The sequence below is a fragment of the Nuphar pumila genome, chromosome 15 (assembly GCF_984573655.1).
Source record: "Nuphar pumila chromosome 15, dmNupPumi1.hap1.1, whole genome shotgun sequence".
NCBI classification, from domain to species: domain Eukaryota; kingdom Viridiplantae; phylum Streptophyta; class Magnoliopsida; order Nymphaeales; family Nymphaeaceae; genus Nuphar; species Nuphar pumila.
Genome location: NC_143263.1, coordinates 10719674 through 10741557, shown reverse-complemented (window position 1 = coordinate 10741557; position 21884 = coordinate 10719674). Strand labels below are relative to the sequence as shown.

At 38.2% G+C, this 21884-nt stretch overlaps 2 protein-coding genes across 2 annotated transcripts in view; both read right to left on the bottom strand.

Moving 5' to 3' along the window:
* Positions 1 to 837: 837 nt before the first annotated feature.
* On the bottom strand, positions 838 to 16817 carry LOC149814464 (uncharacterized). The gene is made up of 10 exons (XM_089988486.1): positions 15994 to 16817; positions 12160 to 12237; positions 3500 to 3541; positions 3290 to 3395; positions 2784 to 2848; positions 2584 to 2628; positions 2405 to 2512; positions 1423 to 1510; positions 1265 to 1311; positions 838 to 1175 (listed from the first exon to the last, which is right to left on the bottom strand). The coding sequence occupies exons 1-10, from the start codon at positions 16759 to 16761 to the stop codon at positions 1098 to 1100; spliced, it is 1425 nt and encodes a 474-aa protein (XP_089844612.1). The 5' UTR covers positions 16762 to 16817; the 3' UTR covers positions 838 to 1097.
* A 2587-nt stretch (positions 16818 to 19404) lies between these two features.
* Positions 19405 to 21884, bottom strand: part of MUS81 (Restriction endonuclease, type II-like superfamily protein) — a 57423-nt gene continuing 54943 nt past the window's right edge. The window contains exons 14-15 of the mRNA XM_089990042.1: positions 21331 to 21417; positions 19405 to 19886 (exon numbers count right to left, since the gene is read on the bottom strand). Of these exons, the coding sequence (XP_089846168.1) occupies positions 19785 to 19886; positions 21331 to 21417 (189 nt within the window). The 3' untranslated portion in view covers positions 19405 to 19784. The remainder of the gene's footprint in view (positions 19887 to 21330; positions 21418 to 21884) is intronic.

Genomic DNA, 21884 nt, shown 5'->3' with positions numbered 1-21884 from the left:
CTTCGGCGGAAAATGAATCGGACCACCCAAGAATAGCAGATCCCATGTTTGGGTTGCATTGTGGGGCCCCACGGAAATGACACAGGCACCCATGCATTTCCAAGGAATACTCCCTTTTTCCATGACATGCAAACGGACCCTAAAGGTTCGGAAGAAAAAGAGAAAAGACGGCTATTTGAAATTTTGCTTGCTAAGATTCTCTGTTTGATTTGGTAGGTGTAGATCATAGATCGAACCCCTCAGAGGAGAAACCACCGTGGCTGGGACATCAGGTTATGCAACAGGATATGACACCCGCAGGATTCGAACCTCAACTGCCGTTATGACGGTCCCAGCCCCAACCAACTACTCCAACCCCTTCCAACAAAGGGTTCGACAAATTCTGCTGCTAAGGAAATGTGAATGGTTCTCTAGGGCATGAAATTCAATGGAACCATCAACTCTCAGATCCTCAAATTTCAAAGCTCATACCAACCTAGTATCTGTCCTTCGTAAACAAATTTCGAACTTCGTTTCTAAGCAAACAATCATGACAGTGGAAATTAAAATCAAGCCAGATCCGTTTCCAATGAATGAACCATCATTTCTAATTATTATATGATATGGTATTCACGGGATTATTTTAGACAATACCAACGGGGGGATACGCTTGTCTGGTAGGAGTAGCTAGTGCACGTCACCTTGTGTTGGGACGTTGCAGGTTCAAAACCCAATGGCATAGTTGTAAAACTGGAAGGGGTCTAACTAACCCAAGCTTGCCTTTCAAAAAAAAAAAGATTATTTTAGACAAAAGGAGTCTGCCTAACCCCAGTTTGCCTTTCAAGAAAAAAGAGATTATTTTAGACAAAAGGCTTGCATTAAACAAGAAGCTGTAGTACCAAAATAACTTTTAAAGACGACCAAAATCCCTGCTCAGATGGCAAAAACATTCTGACTCGGTAAGAATTACAACCTAATTAAAAAAAATGAAAAAGGTGAAAAGAAATGTGATTATATAATAAAAAAAAGAAAATTTTCATTCACTCAACCAGAGCATAAAAAATTGTGTGCTGCCAATGGTTGTGAATGTCAGCCTCCTTTGCATGAAGGGAAACAATTCACTGAAGTTTCACTTTATTGTAGTGATCCGCAGCCATTGATAGAGACTGTATAGAAACAGGAAATCCAGGACCCATCTGCATTAGTAAATTTAAACAAAAGTCAGAAAAAAAAATATGAAAAGAAGTAACCTGCATGATGGTTATAACTTATAAGGAAACTGTACCGTGCTGCACAAGGTGAACGAGTTCACATATCCAGCATACTTGGATGCTACACAAAGAAGACGACACATTTTCAGTTATTTAACCAAACCCAGCCTTCATACAATTGCATTAGAAGTTAAAGCACATTTGAGAAGAGCACTCCAATAGGCAAACTTACTCTTCTTCAGACCCACTGGTTTTGCAAGCAAAAGGGCATTTACAAAAGCTCCAACATTCTCACGGAGGTATTCCTCAGAGAAATTTACCTGCAGATGATTACAACACCCTCACGTGATCAAACAAAACCATGCAAACCTTTCCTAACACACACACAATAGCATCTTACTCAGATGCCTATGTGCATGTGCATGCCAAAGAAATGGAGAAAATCTAATAGTTGAAGATAAGAGCAAGCAGGCTTCTTGGCTTTGCCAGAAGTGATGCACACACATACAGAAGATAAGAGCAAGCAGGCTTAAAGTGAAAGATTGCATCACTATATGCACAAATAACATTTGAAGGGCATAGTTGTATTATAGCAAAGAATAAGTGATTAAAATGAAAAATATCACAGTGCACCTTCCCTATTAATGATGAAGGTATATGACATGTTTTCATTGATATGCATGTGCACGAGAGAGAGAGAGAGAGAGTCATCATTCTTCCAACAAGACTAATGTAGCAACATAAAAGGTATAAAAGATTTTGGTTGTCAAAGTTGAGACTACCTTAACAATCCCTTCCTACCTACTCACATAGAGAGACCAATACAGAATATAGTAACAAATATAGTCAAAATTTTGGAATCTTGCAATATTATCGCAAAATATTCGTAAAACACAATAAACCCAATAATTTCGCGAGATGTTCCCCCTCTTCTTCGTATGGGACTAATTATATACCCCATACAAGTCGCCTTCATTTCCCCTCCTCTTGATGCTATTCCTATGTTTTACATTAAGGGAATATTTTGACTTATTTTCATATGTTCTTTCTATTATATGTTTATAAATTTTATCTTTTGAAAAAACGATATTTTTTCAAGATTTTCCCTATAAAAAGAATCAAAATATCCAAAGAAATTCACATCACCAAGAACAAAATTTGTGATTAAGATACAGATGCATGCAAACAAGTAAATAGGGAAAAGAAACTAATACCTTCCCAAGGCCAACATGTATGATAGCAGTCTTATCAATTTTAAAATCAATACGACCACGTTTGGCCGCTTGTACAGCAGCAGTGATGTCGTTTGTCAATGATCCTAGCTGCAAAACAAAAGGATTAGGTCTTCAACAGGTACAAATGTTCATTTGAGAGAGAGAGAGAGAGAGCTCACTTTGGGGTTTGGCATCAAACCTCGAGGGCCAAGAATTCTTGCTATCTGATAGGGGAAGAAAATGAAACAAAAAGAGGGTTCAAAACCATCAAGTTGATGCACTTATTTTTTTTCCAATTAACTACAGAAATCTGAAGGAAACTAACTTTGATGGTGAACTTATTTGATCCAATTAATTACAGCGTACTGAAGAAACTGACCTTCCCAAGACGCGGCATGAAACTGGGAATTGCAATGCATTTGTCAAAATTAAGCTTGCCACCTCCTGCATATTTCGATTAAGAAATAGTATTCAGAACATGCCCGAATTTATCCATCAAACTATTAACCAGGAATATTAAATGCCACAGCCATATAAAAATAAAATAAATAAATAAATGCATATTTATCAGTGAAAAATTTTAAGCATAAATGAATGATTTTATAATAATTGTCAGGGAACTTTGTAGTTTTGTTTTCTGAAAAATGATACTCCAGATGGTGGGACTCTGCACTTGCAGTGGCCACATATTGGCTTTTGTGAGTCTTTTTTCTATGTTACAATGTTAACCAGGCAACCTACAGCAGCTTCCTGAGAAACTATTACAACTCACTCTCTGCCTATAAAATGATGATTGAGACAGTCCAACGAGAGGGCTCTTCTAAAGATATCTGAGATCATTAAAAGAAATGTATAAAAAATCTCTTATGGTAAAATGAAAATTACCATTTTTAATTGCTTCAATCAGTTCATCTCCACCAACTATGTCAGCTCCTGCAGCTCTGGCTTCATCAGCTGCTGTGCCTTCAGCAAAGACTGCAACTCTGACTATCTGCACCAGTCACCGTTGTCATTCTATGAACACAGCATATTCTTTTGTTTAAGTCAAATGAGATGATAGAGACCCTAGAGAAAAGCAAGAGAGAGACACAGCACCTTGCCAGTACCATGAGGGAGAGTTATAGCACCACGAACCATCTGTGAAGGACCCACAATACCACCAGTCACTAACTTCATATAACAAGGGAAAAATCCTTTATGTGCCAAAGAAAAGAAAAAAGATCCATGAAAATATCAAATCAATACCACCAGTTACAAACTTGGTATAACAAGGGAAAAATCATTTAAGTGCCAAAGAAGAAAAAAGATCCAGAAAAATATCAAATCATACTCAGTAATCATTAGAAATCACCATAACCTACAGTCATAGTTAACCAGAACTTGACAAATTCCAACACAGACACCTTAACCATAGTATTTAGTTACCCCTCTCTCAGAGCTGTGACTGGTGACCTACAACTTAGCATGCTAAAGTCTCCTATCATGCATACAGGGTCTCCAACCTGAAACCTGAGATCCTGGTTAGTGTGTCACATATCTCACCTTGCACCAGTTCATAAGAGATCTTTGAGCAATCCTACTTCCTAGATGCATAAGCTGAGCTACATTGTAGAATGAAATAATTGGAGACAAATGTCACCAAAAGCAATGACAAAAAGGAATATAAAAAGAAAAATCACTACTATATCCATCATTTTTGCACGCCCGAAAAATAGCAGTAAGTGTAGCCTACCCTTGCTCCACTATGAGGGAAGACTATGGAGCAACCTTCTACATGTGTAGTCTACGCGGAGCAAGTCAGTCACTGCTTTTGACGTCTGCTACAACGCCTATGCATGTTTCACCACAACAAGGAATATCAAGCAAAAAATAGGAAAGCTCAAAATGACTATAAAACCAATAACTTCTAAGCAAGGAAAAATCCACACATCTGGTCCGTCACCTGGGACCATAACTTCTGCCTCGTCATTATCTTGGGACAAGGTAAGCACACTAGAAATTTTAGAGAGGAAGGAATTAGATTAGTAGGTGCACCATACATGGCAGGGAAGAAGAGTTAACTGTCCAACTTTTGTGGCATGTGGCATGTGGCATGTGGCATATTTTAGAAGCTTTTTCAACTGAATTTGAAGGTAGACATGAGACCTGATATGGACATGGTAGCTGCTGTTTGTGATTCACTGCTCAATCAGTTAGATGTTCTTATGTGTGCAAGGGAAAAATGGCTTCATAAGGATCTCTGATGAATAGATGTGCACTAACTTGTTAGATGTCTACTTTTCGTATTTTGGTGACATCTCGTCAATCCTTCCATTTCTTTCATTACTAAAAAATCTGTTATAGAAAAAAGAAAACTCCATGTTCCTTAAAGCCTCTGCCAGGTCAAAAAGACAGGATTTTTTAATATTTCTTCCCTCACCATACAACATACAGAGAGAGAGAGACTCAGGCTTGATTGGAGCACGTTTGCTTGATCAACAAACCAAGCTCCAGTTGAATTCAAAGCTCATTCAGTTGACAAGCCAAGCTTGACCTAGACCGTAGGCCCGATAACAGCTCAATAGACTCGGTTAAAATTTTGTTAAAATATTTAATATCAAAAGAATGTGACCTTATGAAAAATTTAATATAAGGATACATGTAACAGAGTCTGTGTGCATGTGTGCTCAGTTCATATAGCCTCCAGATATAATTATTGGCCAAAGGTTCATCAACTCAACACTGAGTCCTTATTACGTCTGTGGTTGGTCAAACACCAGACCAGGTCCTTGGCCATAAGGATACCTGAACATAGAGATTTTGAGGTATATTTGTCATATTCCAACACCAACTGATGTCATGGTCATAAGTGATATGTGAATAATAAATGTCAAGGACCATTAATCAACTTAGAACTTATTCCTTAGATGGTAAATCAATATGTTCAGCCTGGAAGTAGAATCAAAGAATTCATAAATATATATGCAAAAGTGACAGGGAAGTGAGATAGATGGAATAAAAAGGCAGTAAGGAAAATGAAAATGATTATCGAAGAATGTTAAATGGACCAGCAGAACATGTGAACAAATACAAAACTAGGGTTATGGAAGTGCTATTGGCATTTTGAAAGCACACTTCAGAAGTGTTATATATTGTTGTGGCAAATAGAATTGCATTTCCGTAGCATAACTATGCTTTCCATCCTGCTTCCACTCTCCATTGCAGAATTTTCCATAGACAGCACAGTTTCAAAGCCTTCTCAATTCACTTGTCTGCTTTTTACTTCCACATCACATGAACCCCAAAGTTCTTGCTTCCTGCTTGTGCTTCCATAATCACCTGATTGTCAACCTTGGACCAAACTGAGTTGTAAGCCTGGTTAATGCAATAAACTTAGACATCATAATTTCCGAGAACAGTCATTCAGTCTAGTTTATATACCTTCACTGACAATATCTCCCTCCATATAGGATACGAAAAGAATAAATATATGAAAGATAACAATGAAAAGCAGTTGGCATTCTGCCATTTGCCTCCCAGTTCAATAATGATATAACTTCCAAAAATAAACCTTCCAAAAGGACATCTCACATTCTTTCCAGAGTTGGACTAATTAGAAGCAAGGACAAGAAACTCACCATACAACAAAAACAACTACTATGATATTGGCATAAACCATAGTGACAAAATTTTAAAATGGCAATTTATTGGCTTTGAATTTCTCGTATGATTTTCAATTTTTTTATTTTTCTCTTTCTTGGGGTTTTATAGGCAAAATCTAGGTAAAAAAAAAGAAAATAAAAATAAATTAAGTATAAGAATACCATATATTTCATGTGCAAAAAAATTATATCCATTTCCACATAATAAATATATGTTTAAACTTTAAATTATAAAGGTGTGGGTCAGATACCTGACTCCAACACAAACCCCGTTAGTTGGTTCGGTATGAGCTTCTCAATTTGATTAAATAATTGGATTGGAACAAGTTATAACATAAAATCAGATTGAATTTAGAAAGAATTAGGATATTTTTTATATCCAATCCAATTTTTGCATACGTTCAGCAATAAACCTAGTGCATGGGTTCCAGGTGGGACCCACAGAGTCAACCAGAGAATTATGGTGAAGCTAAAGGTGGGGACACTTTTACAAAACATAGTAATGTTAAAAAAGCAGCCAGTCAGTCACTTTTTTGAATTTGTACAAGAAAAATTGGAAACAGTGCACAGTTATAGATGTTCATGTGTTTTGAGAAATATCTCAATGTTATCGTGTTAAGTAAAAAATGATAATATTGTGATATTTTGTAAAAGCCACGAGATTCTGAAGTTTTAAATGGCAGACCATTTTCTCATGTTTTTTCAAAACAAAAGGCCGATATTTGTGGTAGGCCTGTGTAGTTATACATTGCCGGTCCCAAGCCCGGATAAAGGAGGAGGGTTGCGGTAGGCCTGTGACAGCCAGCATAAAAACTTTGTCATATCCTATGAAAATGAACCAATATGAGAATTTCGTTGGGGCGTTCCCTACTGAGCGACGCGCTGTACTCTCTAGGCCCGGAGGCAGTGATAAATGTGCAAGGGTTGCTAGGTCGTCGCCCAGAAGCGACGCGTCACACCGGCGCCCGGGTGTGGTGTCAAATAGGCAAGGGTTCCCTCACTTTGTTGGACGGGTGGGGGTAAAGAAGTTAGTCCAAGACCATAAAATTAGGTTAGCCACTTGGAACATAGGGTCTTTAACTGGTAAGTTGGTAGAGTTAGTAGATGTTATGTGTAGGAGAAAGATTGATATTTTATGTCTTCAAGAGACCAAATGGGTAGGTGAGAAAGCTAAAGTGATAGAACCTTGGGGATATAAGATTTGGTATACAGGAATAAATAGGAATAGGAATGGAGTAGGGATTGTTATGAGTCGTCAGTTTATAGATAATGTAGTTGAGGTCCGTAGGAAGGGTGATAGAATTTTACTTATTAAATTAGTATTAGGTACGAATATTATTAATATTATTAGTGTTTATGCACCTCAAGTAGGTTTAGATGATTCCATTAAGCATCAATTTTGGGAAGATTTAGATGGAGTAGTACAAGAGACATCTTATGGAGAAAAGCTTTTCATCGGCGGTGACCTTAATGGACATGTAGGCATTAGTAGGGATGGATTTGAGAATATCCATGGAGGCTATGGTATAGGAGAAAGAAATGAAAGTGGAGAAAGGATTTTAGATTTTTGTTTGTCCTATGATATGATCTTAGCAAACACTTGGTTTAGGAAGAGGGAGTCTCACCTAGTAACATTTAAAAGTGGGGTTAATACGAGTCAGATAGATTTTTTCCTACTTAGAAAGAGAGATAGGGGTTGTTGCATCGATTGTAAGGTTATACCAGGAGAAAGTGTAGCTACACAACATAGAGTCTTAATTTTAGATCTTAGAATTAGACAATGCCGCAAAAGGGATAGACATAGGATAGATCCTAGAATTAAGTGGTGGGCACTGAAAGGAGCTAAACAAGGAATGTTTGTAGAGCAGGTAGTTAAGGAAGTTGATTGGTGTCTCGAGGAGGATTCAGAATCAATGTGGAATAAGATAGCGGGTGGTATGAGAAAAGTAGCTAAGGAGGTATTGGGTGAGTCTAAAGGCGGTGCACCACTAGGTGATACATCATGGTGGAACGAGGATGTCAAATTAGCTATTAAGGTTAAAAGAGAGTGTTATAGAAATCTAAGTAAGAGTCGTGATAATGAGAATTTGGAGAAGTATATGATAGCAAAGAAGGAAGCTAAAAAAGTTGTTCGAAACGCGAGGGCTAAGGTATATAAGAAGGTTTATGACAAGTTGGATACCAAAGAAGGCGAGAAGGATATTTATAGGCTTGCAAAGATGAGAGATAGGAAATCGAAGGATTTGGGTATGGTTAGATGTATCAAAGATGAAACGCAAAGGGTTTTAGTCAAAGATGAGGAGATTAAGGAGAGATGGAAAGATTATTTTGATAAGCTATTTAATGATAGTCATGCTCAAGATCTTGGAGACTTCTCCATTCCTTTTCATGAGATAAATCGTGACTTCATGCGCAAGATTCAAAAGAAAGAAATTGCAGAGGCTTTGAAGAAAATGAAATCAAGAAGGGCAGTTGGCCCAGATGGTATACCTATCGAGGCTTGGAAATGCTTGGGAGAGAAAGGTTTAGAATGGTTGACAAATCTTTTTAACTTGATTTGGCGAACAAATAAGATGCCTAATGAGTGGAGGAAGAGTACTTTGGTGCCTTTATATAAGAATAAGGGTGATATACAAGATTGCACAAACTATCGTGGTATAAAACTCATGAGTCATACTATGAAACTTTGGGAGAGGGTGATTGAGTCTAGGTTGAGGAAGGTTGTCATGATATCGGAGAATCAATTTGGTTTTATGCCTGGAAGATCAACTATGGAAGCTATACATCTTCTTAGACAACTTATTGAAAGATATAGAGAGAGGAACAAAGATTTGCATATGGTTTTTATTGATTTAGAGAAGGCATACGATAGAGTACCTAGGGACGTTCTCTGGTGGACAATGATGAAGAAAGGTGTTTCTCTCAAGTACATTAGTATAATTAAAGCTGGGGTTAATGCTAAGTTAGAATTATGGAGACAGACATTGGAAGCTAGAGGTTTTAAGTTGAGTAAGAGTAAGACTGAATATATGGAATGTCGGTTTAGTAAGCAACGAAGTAGTGATGGGAGTGTAGTGAAACTTGGTGAGCAAGATATACCGGTGAATGATTATTTCAAATATTTGGGATCCATCATTCAAAAGTATGGAGAAATTGATGGAGATGTAAATCATAGGATAAAGGTTGGGTGGATGAAATGGAAAAGTGCTACTGGAGTGCTGTGCGATCGTAGAATGCCATTGCGGTTGAAGGGAAAGTTTTATAGGACGATTATTAGACCCGCTTTACTATATGGTACGGAATGTTGGGCTGCCAAGAGACATCATATTCAAAAAATGAGTGTAGCTGAGATGCGGATGCTTAGATGGATGTGTGGAAATACAATAAAAGATAAGATTCGGAACGAAGAGATACGTAAGAAGGTAGGTGTTGCACCCATTGAAAATAAGATGCGAGAGAATCGTTTACGGTGGTTTGGACATATTCGGCGAAGGCCTAATGATGCTCCAGTTAGAAGGTTGGAGAAATGGGAAAATATATTAGTTAAAAGAGGTTTGGGTAGGCCTAGGAAGACTTGGATGGAGATGATAGGAACGGATATGAATGCTTTGAACCTCACCGAGGACATGGCGTTGGATAGAAATGATTGGAGGAAAAGGATTCATGTGGAAGACCCAAAATGAATTTCTTTTTTGGTTCATATCGCTGACCCCAATTGTTTTGGGATGAAGGCGTAGTTGTTGTTGTTGTTGTTGTTGAAAAGGCCGATATTTGTCACACTGGCACAAACTAGAAGTTGGATTTACAAAAGCTGTAGGCTTTAAATCAGAGAAGAACAACAAGAAAGAGATGAAAACCCTTCCCATTCCAAGCAAGAAGAATTTCCAATCCAATAGGAAGGATAACAAATAGATAAGAAGAATGATACAAATCATACAATAAATGCTATGTGCCAAAATAATTTAATAAACAAAAAATGCAAAAGGAAATGTTGCTAAAATGCTAAAATAAATATATAACTCAAATGTAGGTCACTGCTGGTTGCTAAGTTTTGGTTGAGATTTGCAAGCACAATTTCTAATTCCTTTTTCGACACCAATAATTGAATACTCCTGAACATAAATGAATAAACATGTGTATGTGCATGTACAGTGCACATCCTTAAGAGTATCATACCCTCTAGCAGCCTTATTGATCTTCAAATGGTTGAATTGAATATTTTGTGGATCGGGCCACACAGCTATGGTCTCCATAGTCTTCATAGCAAAAAACATGCATTAAAAACGGATATGACATTGCTAAAGAAAGAAGAAAAATACTCGTCTTATATTTTACCAAAATTTACCATGTTTGTCCAAAGAAAAACTCACTTTTGGGTCCAATAAATTCCCTTCTGAGAATGTCCCACTAATGACACTTCTTTCTGTGAACTACATATAAGTGTCATGTTTGGTGCCTAACAGCAAACATATACCCCTTAATAATCGAACATAAAGTTTGCCTCTCATCCAGCTTAAGTACTTGAACAAATAAGGAGGTTCTAACTTCCCAAATTTTGCTCTAGAAAACCCCCAGAAGGATACTCCCTAGGTTCCCAACAAGGCCAAGTCTGATTGATTCATTCTTCCCTTTACTTCCTCACTTAGTTATTCCAGTATAAAAATGTGAAATTAAGTACTCTACTTCACTTTTCAATGATGAATTCCCAAAATAAACACATTAAAATTCTCAATGGATTAACTCTATTATTCTATTTGATCACCTAGGCTGCTATCACTTTGATCCTCTAGGCCCCTATTTTATCCCAACAATTATACCACATTCTTCCTTGAAGCATATGATGGATAGACTCCAAAAACCTGGCCATCATATTCATTTTTATTTGCAGATTTTTCTTTATAAATTTCAAATTATAAAGCAAACATAATAGCTAGCTTCAGAAAAGAACATGAACAATTTTCACAAGGTACAACCAGTGATTCCCTGTTATGCTCTTAGGGAATTGACCGTGGATTAATTGCTCTTTCATCTGGAGGTATTGAAAACACCCAAAATTCTGTTAATCATAGAATTGTGACACCCTTTGTAATGGAATGGAAAAGCCTACAGACACCATAACCATCTGAAACCTTTTTCCGTGTCTCGCCTATGAATTCCATTAGGCCAATGAATGATACAATGGAGAATCTTTGTGGTCTCCCAATATCAACAGGTATTCTCGCTCATCTATCTCCCAGAAGAGAAAATGAAATTCAATGATTCATTTTATTATGATATATATGTATATATATAAAGAATTACAACTAATGTTGGTATGTACAAATGACTTAGCAATTTCTTTTATTTTTTATTTTTGTTTTCTTCATAAATCTAATCCTGTAGATATGATCTACATGGTTTCTGTTGTGAGGATTGACATTTGGAACACCAGATTCCCACGCATGACTCAGTTTTTCTGGCAATCCAAAAATGGAAAGCCATCAATGCTCAATATTTATTACTTGTAAAAACATATTTTTCCATCAAAACACACACACATACATACATACCAAGGAGGGGGAGGCGGATGGAGTGGAGGTGGTAGAGAGAGAGAGAGGGTGGGTCGACTAAGGGGAAGAGAGAGGGAAAGGGGGGGTAGGTGAGGTGTCACATGGAGAGGGGAGATGGGGTGCCACTTGGTACACCCATTAGTCCCTAATCCATGTAGAATTCCCATCCCACACTTGCAGCCAAATAAATGGCCTCTATGCCCTTTTCATCCCCATAATACCCCTGGTCCAACACCCATGTTACAGAATTTTTAGCCCATAGATTTAAGATTAAAAAAAGGTAGATTTTATGTTTAGAGTACAAAATAACTAAACTAGATAATAAAAGGCATATTCATCAGAAATAAGGTCTGACATGGCATCAAGCACCTCACATGCACAGCATATTTATTGTTCTGTCAAACTTTTTGATCCTGCCAGCATGTGGTTTGAATAGCATAAGCATTGGACCATGCTATCTAGACTCTAAAAGTTTCTCAACCTTCAGCGTCTTTTATGCCAACATAATTATGTTAAGACTAATATGTTACATGAAAAGCAAGCAATAGAAAGAACAAAACTAAACCTGGTCACCACGCCGTGGATCAACTCCCAGTAATACATGAGCTTCAACAGTTTCAATGAAGTTCCTTTTAGCATTAGCCTGAATAGCAACTAGAAATCATGCAAACCAATTAGCAACTGACCAAGCATTTTTCATTAGGAATATATCAATAGAAAGAAACAAATAACATATAATTAATACATTAAGATTGAGTTTGGATGTCCAACTTAAAAATCAAAGTTTATACCATCATCCTTGGAATTATAAATGTACAATTTATAATTGCTGATATTATGTCTTTTTGGGAAAGAAAAAACATGTTGTAGTAGGAAGCCAAATGTAGTTAACTTTTAACTTCCATCTCGAATCTGAAAGTTTTTAAGCTTATTGTTTTTACCCGTTTTACAAATTTCAACAATCAAGAGTTTCTCTCCAAAAAAATTACAGGTTTTCCTGTTATTTTTCAAATCCACAAAAAAAAAATCAAAATTTTTTTTCGTTTGCCAAATTTACCTGAAAGTTGAAATCAAGACCAAATTAACCTTAAAATCAGAATCAGTGGCAGAGGCAATCATGCAAACACTTAGTAATTTCTCCAACATCCCTTGCCCTCCTCAAGCTTTCTCTTTTCTAGTCAACCTAATAGGGATGACCCTTCATGCCAGTGAGTCCAAAGTATGCCTATGCACTCAACCTAAGTGTAATTTAAAGCAAACCTCTTGTGTTATCTCAAGGTAAATATCATAAGAGGCTCCTTCACTCTGCTGCAATGACATCATGATTCATGAGCCATTTTCTATAGAGTCTTAGCGTAAGAAAATTCAAGAACGAACTAGAAGGCCAAGAGATTCAAAATGGGGCTAGTCAAAGGGTCAATGCAATCTCATGGATGCAGAGTTACAAGTGTGAAAAGGTTGCTCTAGAATTTTCAATGATATATTTTAAAGACTTGCAATCTTCAAGATAAAAACAGTATTTATTGTAGACTTCTCATTGATGACATTAGTTGAAAAAGTAACCACGAAAACCTCATCATATACTTCCCAATTGCCAACAATGTATGTAACAACCAATAACTGCTCTGCTCAACTCTGCAGTTACAATGAGAGATTGTCCATCCAGTGTAAATATCTCTTCCAATTAAACAACTATTGAGATTCCTAGATTGCAGGATTGATCTACTCCTCAAAAGGATCTGATATGATTCAATCAGGAACAACTTGAGTTGATGACACCTAACCATAAAGTTGCAGTGAGATGCTTAATAGCTTGAAAAGGCATGCCTCTCTGGGACACTATGGATGATAAATCCACCCTTGAAGTTTGGCCAGGGGTGGAGCCACGTTAGCAGGAGGGTGGGCATGTGCCCACCCTGACCCACTTGAATCACTTAAGAGGGTTATGGGTTAGACCCACCCTGGCCCACTGATAGCCGGTCAGGGTGGGCACTCATGCCCAACTCAAAGGGGGCCAACGACCAACTTTGGTTACACATTTCACCAATCCCACCCTCCCTCCCTGACTTAGACATCTCTCTCTCTCTCCAGCCCTCTGGCCTCCTTGCGAGCCTGCGAGGCTCTGCCAACGTCGACTGTCCGCCCCTACTATGGTCTCTCTCTCTCTCTCTCTCTCTGCAAGGCTCCAGCCCTACTGTGGTCCCCTCCTCTTTCTCTCAATCTCTCTTTCTGCTTAGTGAAGGCATTGCTGGTTTTGCCACGGAGAGGCGAACCGGACTGAGACTCGCCAACGGTAAAATCTCTCTCTTTCTTCGTTCTTTAATGACAACATTGCTGGTTTTGCACCGCCAATACGGAGAGCCGAACCTCCAACTGGACTAACAGTAATATTTACAATGAAATCTCTCTCTCTCTCTCTCTCTCTCTCTCTCTCTCTCTCTCTCTCTCTCTCTCTCTCTCTCTCTCTCATAAGGGGGAGCGTTGAGAAGAGACACTAATTTTTGAGAGTTTGTTATTCTTCTCCATTTTGGCCTCTCCTCTTCCTTTGCCATATCGGAGGGAGGAATTTCGGTGACAAAGATTTTTCCTACATTAGAGCAGCTGATGAGAATGGTGAGGCTGGAATCTAGATTTGTTTCTCTTTTTGGTGCTGCAAATTTTTGGTTTCCTAGCAGAGTCATCATCTCGCTTTTTTTTTTTCTTTTTGTGTGGTTTTGTAGAGTTTTTGAATTCTTTTGTTATGAAGATTGTTTTTTTAAATTTGTTTTTGTGAATTTGACTCTTTTATGGTTGTCGTACCAGAGGGGGGCAACTTGAGCTGTAGGGTGAGGAGTATGAGAAGCTTAATGTTTGTGTTGTCACCAATGTTATTGTTGGTTGAGATGTATTCCTATTCTTGGACTGAACAACTGGGCCAGGAAAAATTAACTTATTCAAGAACTTAGATCCATGGGATTGGATAATAAGTCAATTTAGGACTTTATTGATGCATGTAATTAAGATTTCCTAACTTTCTACTGATCTAGTTTTGACAGATAAAACATGTAAAATAATTTAATTTTCCAAAGACTACTGAAAAATTAAGAATCATTTACTTCGTTTTGAGTGGCTTGTACTTTTTTTAATTATTTATAAAACACTTTTGTTGTCCTTTGCAGTTTTTTTGGAAGATTAACTAATTAATTGGCTATTTATTTGTAGGATGTTTGTGTTCCTTTGTCATGTCTTGCTGAATGCATTTCAAGATCAAAGCTTGAGCTTAGTCACACTGCATTACTCATGGAAGGTACTTTCTTTGGTCTTTATTTCAATATACAGGCATGCTATTATGAAATTATGCAGTTATTAAATAATTTTCTTTATTACTGAAAACATGTTGTTTAGTTTCAACCAAGGTTCCTAATTATGAATATGACACTCTGTGGTTTTTCGAAAAATTTTGCACTTGCTAATATAGTTTATTGTCATAGAAATTAATATTTTTTTACCGTGCATTTGTGCCCACCCTAGCTCCGCCCCTGAGTTTGGCACTCAATGTTGAAGTATTGTTATTGTTAGCAAAGGCCTGCATCAGCAAGATTTGACACTGGAGATCATGAACCTTTGCTGGATGGAGGGACATATACAATAAAGCAAGAGAGTGACAAAAGCCAACAAATTCCTACATAACTGAATCTAGAAACCCCGGTAAATGCTTGTCACAAATAAAGGAGCGAATCTCAAAGTCCCAAAAGTTATTCTTCCTTTCTGAAGGACAGAAAAATCCATTGCAACTTCCAACAGGATTTCCTTACAGCAATCCAAAGATCCTTCAGCATTTTGTCCTAATTATCTTACATCAGGATCAGGGAATAGAAATAAGGCAGTCAATAAACAACTCACCATCTTCAACGAATATAGAAGAACCAATCATCTTGAAAGTAGGAACCAGTTAGCATCTAGAGTTAGTTCCAAGGTAGACACGTCCTAGATCTTATCTAAACTGCAATGTACGTAGATGGAATCAACTTGCAAGAAATGGCAAGGTGCTTAAATCTTGGACTGGTTCAATTCCTGGAGCCCATGAATGAATAACAATACTCTGTAGAGTCGGACTAGCATATTCTCTTTCTAAATTTCCTTCAAAAGCATCCTTTTTTGCAGTGTCCGGAAAAAACAGCTTCCAAAGTTACCATATGTATTGAAAGAAAAGGAAAGGAAAGGAAAAGTTGGTATCGCTATAACCAACAAATGATTCAGCATAAGAAGAAGCAGAAGAAGAAATTTACCTATTCGTACATTACGCAAATGCATTCACAGACGGATGAAAACGCGAATGGTGAAAAAAGCAAAACCAGGAAACCAATGCTGAGTCATTAAGCATCACTACGCATCCCATTAGAAGAAACTCAAAACTGACCTTGACTTCTTTTATCGCGTCCTGCAAGTCCATCACAACCTTCGGCTTTCTCTTCTCCTGCTTGATCACGGTCGGAAACGGAAGATTCTCTTCTTCCGCCCTCGAAACCCTCCGAACCCGAACCTGCCTCTCGATCCTGCCCCTCTCCTTCTCCAGCTCCGCTCTCCGACCGTCGCGGTCCTCTTCCATTTCCTTCTTCTCTTCCACCTCGGTCTCCCCTTTTCCTTCTTCCTTTTGTTCCAACGCAGAAACCCTATCTTCCGGGAGCGGCGCAACACGGGAGGGATAGGAAACAGGTGTGATAATCGGAGAATCCTTCACGTAGCGAATATCCTCCCGCGTCCACGAACGAGCCTCGGGCTCCAATCGCTCCGTCGCCAACGAATGTTGCCGGGGGGCAGCGGTTCTCGGCCGCATCGGAGGCGGCGGTGGCGATGCCGCAGCCTCCTCGGCCGGGGAAGAAACATCCTTGGGCTTGACTGCATAAGAAACCGGCTTGATCGACGAAGCGGCGGCGGCGGCGGAGTTCCGGGAATCCTTCGAGTCTTCCGAGGGGTAATCAGAGAACGAACGCGTCAACCCTAATCCCAACCCCTTAGGAATCGACGCCATAAACCCTAACTCCGAGCCATTGGCAGGAGGGAACAGAGAGAGGGAGGGAAAACCAAAGAGGTCTCTGAGAAGAGGATGACGGAAAGAGGAGGCGTTGAAGAAGGGTCGCATCGCAGAGCGGCGTCGAAGGAAAGGCCCTAACCCTAGCGCCCCCATCGCGACGCGGAGAGCGAACAGAGAAGAGAAGAGGAGCTCTCACACAGAGAAGAGTGATGAAAGCGAACGCGCGAGTGAGGCTGAATGCACACGGGCAAGGATCCGGGTCCCAATAAAAAATACCTAACAAACTGTGTTCAAGCTCAGGATCATTTCTTGTGTCGAGCCGAGCCGAGCTCATGAAAAGCCCGAGCTAAACTAGCCGATCAAGCAATAACTCATTTAATTTTTTTTTCAAAGTTGAAAATATTAGAAAAAGTTTGAACTTACTAAGCCCAATTCAAACTCACGCATTTTACAAAATAAATAATTAATTCAAACTTGTAAGTGACAGGATTTGAACTTTTATCTTAAGCTTTGTTTGACATCCAAAGATGAGAGAAGAGATGGTATTAACTAGTGGTTAATTTTTTTATTTTTATTTATACTAAGGGAAACGACTTCATGCATGAAGACCTAGCCATGCTGGCTCAGCCGGCCGTACTATGAACTCTGTCCATTTAGACCCTAGGGAGCCACCAAGCTTCAGCTTATGCAAAGGGGTGACACCCATGGGATTTGAACCTAGACAGCCTATCAAGCCGTTTAGGCCCCATCCCACTATGCTACACCCCTTGGGTCTATTAAAGAGCCTTTAATTAATATGGATAACAACCGTTAATATGGATAACAACCGTCGTACTGGCTAATTTGATATAATTTTTTAAAAATCTTATAGTTTTTGTTATTCTTTCGATGATCAAAATCGTAAACACTTAACTTTATTATGACCTTTTTAACCTCTATAATAGTAAATTGATGAGTTATTGCGATAAAATTGTACCACTCATGCGCCAATGCCAACTTTCACTTAAATACATAAAACATGTGATTCTAGATTTAAGTGAGAGTTTGCACTAGCCAACGAGCGATACAATTTTATCACAATAACCAATCAATTCGCAATTGCAAAATGTAAAAAAATTCTAATAAAGTTGGGTATTTATGATTTTGAACATCGAAAGAATAGTGAAAAACAATACAATTATTTTCCATAATTAATACTACCTACCTTCACGAGAGCTTAGAAAACCCTGTTTTGGGAGATGAGAATGGGGTTGAGAGATAAGTGGTGGATCTGACCATTCCCAGCTACAACTATGTAATTGACACAACTCAGGCTCCATCTCCCATTTTCTTCTCTACTTCCATCACCCTTCTTATCTCCTTTCTGACACCGGCTCCCAAATAGAGCCTTAATGCTTGCAAGCCAAACACTTTACCTACATTCATTGTATGATATAAAGTATATGTAAAATATATTTATTGTTAATTAATAAGCCTATACGAACTTATCTGAGATTAACATTGGTTGTTCATGCTCGAACTTGCAAAGCCTATTTCACAAGTTAGAACAAGCTCTTTATGAGCAGAGCCATGAGCCATGAACGGCTCATCTCATTTCTCAGCCCTAATACTACCACCTATTGGGCTCTTTGTTAGTTTTTGGTTTGGTTCTCGAGATTTGAGTCCAATTCAGGTCCGGCTTACATGCAAAATCTGGACATAAGTTTGGCAGTTGCATGGTATGCCGAGCCATTTAGGGACGCCAAGGGATTGGATTTGAATATAAGTTATATACTCGGGTTGGCTAAATGGACGGATTTGGTTTTGGAGTTTTACCTCCAAATCTGAATCAGATCCGATAAATTTGTTGATAGCCTTTTGCATCCATTTCCAAAAAAACTGAGTAGGTTCCGTTCAATTACGTGGGATCCTCTATTGCTAATATCCTGTCACAATGATACAGGATGCGTACGTGACTCGTATGCGATACGGGTTCAAAAATATTTTCAAAAGTAAGATATTGTGCTGTGCGTGTGAAACATTTTGTATTTTTTTTTATTTAATACTTATAAAAGAATGTTAATATTAATAATATAATTAATATGAAATATTTTATATCACCCACTTTTTGAACAAATTTTATATCACCCACTTAAAAGTCAAATTACCACAGTGACCTTCATGAGTAAGAGGATGAATAATTTTCAATTTTCAAGGGACAATACTAGAAAAAAAATCACATTTCCAAGACATGAAGTCTCTAACACGTCATACCTCTCTCTCTCTCAATGGGATGTAAAGCGTTTGGATTCGGTTAGGATGTGACCAATACCAGATTCAACTAAGCAGATGTTGGTTAAAGGATTCAAATTCAGATCCAGACGGTGAAAAGCTCATACCATATCCAGTTTTTTACAGGCAATTGAATTTGGATAACCATCAAATATGGACATTTGTTGGATTCTGTAGCAAAAAATCAAAACCAGATTCGCATCTGATTACAACCAGATTAATTTGGCTTATCAAATCCTACTAAATGAAGCTCGGTATGTCTGGGATGTGCACTGTTACACATGAATGATATGTGAACATACGTTTTAGAGATACAGGTCAGTTACAAATGTAACAATGGGATCCCTCTCTCTCTCTCTGATAACAACTCTCTGCAAGCAATTCAGAGGCACAAAAGCAGCATTGCACTTGCTGCATGAGTACATAAAACATTATTCAAGAAAAAGACATGAAAATAAAAGGAACAAAGTGATAAATTGTTATCCTATTTTTTATAGAAAAGCTACCTTGCAGGGTTTCGATCAGTGACCCCTAGTTCAAGATAATGAGACTGAACAGAATTTTCGTTTCACATGTACATTTGAAAAGAGCATTTACAACAGGCAACCATGACAAAGTGCACAAACTTCAAGTACTCATCTATGAACTAATGCTTCATCTTCCTCAACCTGATAGTTGTATGGTACAAAGGCTGCTCTTTCTTACAACATTAACAAAATCACAGATTGCAGCACATGAAAGGGCCAATGAAAAAGCTGTTTTTAACTTATTTACAGGCGGTCTTTATTTCACGACTTGATTGCAGGGGTTGACTAGATCCATAACACTGAAATCCAGTGATACAAAAGAGGTTTGCTGTAACTGAGTCTGCAGATGCGAGACGAGAACAACATACAGCATATCATTCAACTGCCCCAAAAAAACTTAAAAATGTTTCTGCTGGCTACCTTTCCGACCAGCTTACTCTGATTAGACAACATCTCCTCCTGAGCATGCACATCATTCCCCTTCAAAGGCAGCCGACTCAAGTTAGAACAAAGCCAGTAGCATAAACTGTTTTATAAGTTGGTCTTAACATCTGAGAAATCTGATTGACTTCAGAGTAGACGCAATCAAACAGAGAGGTGCATCCGGTCAAACTGACCCTTAATTAGACCGGAATCAGACTTAAGATCAATCAAACAAGTGATGTAAGCAGGCATCTCTATTAGACTATTACATTATATAACATATGCAGTCTGAGACTTTCTTGAGAAAATGATCTAGATTTGCACATGAACCTGTTGAGAATGGAAATCCCAATCAAAGATCTCCTTGCTCACCATCTTGGAAACAGCAATCGTAAGAAATTGGGCCTCCATAACGTTTACAGATTTTTAACTTCAAAAGTTGATGGGAAACTAGCAGCAATTATTTGGACAGATTTTCTTTACATGGTCAAGCCGGAGGATAGTCTCATGTGGGATTTGAACCCAACTTACCTAGGTTAGGATAGTGCGACTCCAATGAGTCCAGCGTCTTACTATACCCCAAAAGAAGAAACTATCAAACATAAGGAAATATATAAAAAGGAGTAAAACAATTAAGATGGAAGAATGTAGCACGCTGGGCATTATTGCATCAGACTTGCATTTCCAATGAGAACTTTCAACAGGTAAGCCACCAATTCTCCTCTTAATGGACTAAAGACTATACACGAAAAAGCATGATAATCTGTTCAATTCAAAGAGCTCTGCCTTGAACTTACCACTAAGAGTTAGAATACCTTTGCAGTCAAAAACACATCCAGGAGCACTTAGGCAAGTGCCTAAGTGAGAGGCACCTAAAGCACTACACATAATCCTGTTTTTTCATACAACTGGGAAGAAAATCACCAATTTTCTAGTTGACAACATCAACTATCATTTACCAAGCCATGTTTTATGTCTTTTTGTTTCAATAACCTTCTTCTAGTAAGATTTGTAAATTTTCTCAGATTTCTTCAGTTTTTATATTTTTATTTTAAAGTATGATATTTATATGTTTTTTCCTGCAGAATGCATAGTGCTTGGGTGGCCAACTTGTACAAGTCACCTATTGCTTTTGACTACTAAAATGCTGGTCCAAATTACAACTGATGGATTCATTATGGATTATGGAAACAAGTAATATGTTCTCTACAGACATATTGCAAGTCACCCTTTTGACCGAGATATTTGGAATGACCAGACCATGTAGCTGCAATAATGCTTAATGACGATGATGACATTGTTTGGTTTCAGCCACTTTGAGAAGCCCACCATGAATTAATGTTTTCAAGAAAATCAAGGGCACATCCTGAAGCTTTTAAGCAGCATTTCTGGGCCAGACAAACTTTTTAATGTGTGTGTATGTATGCGTTGACAGGGATGGATGGTGGGGTCAAAGAGAGAGAGAGAGAGAGAGAGAGAGAGAGAGAGAGAGAGAGCTCACAAAAAGTGAGTATGCACGGGCTAGCGACAGAAGCGTTGGGTACAGGTCTACAACTGCAAGGGCAATCTCCTCGGTAACCTGCGGCACCTGCAAATAACAAGCATAGGTTATTTGAGCAAAGACTTGCAGGGGGAGAAAGATTACAACCATGATGATTGCAACATTATGGCCTAACAGAAGATTTGAAAGTTTGTAGTTAAAAGACACAAAGATGACCTGTGTGTGTATGGTGCATCTAGAGACACTGACGATGTCAGCAAATATAAAAATAGAAATTCATATTCAGTGTCTTAACTAACTTTAGGCTAATATGAATTAAGGATGCCTTTGGGAGACGCTTTCTAAATTGTAGTTTTGTATTAATAAGTTTCTTCTGTTTCCAGTGGCAGCCGGATGATTGCTCAGAAGACAATCCAGTCATCCAAATTTTGGTTCATGAAATCAAGTTTCATATATTTTTCTCATAGAATTATTTTGTAATGATAATGGGAGTAAGCTTGGATGTGGATGAGATCGTAAAAGTAAATCCAGAAGCTGATCCAATAATGTACAAA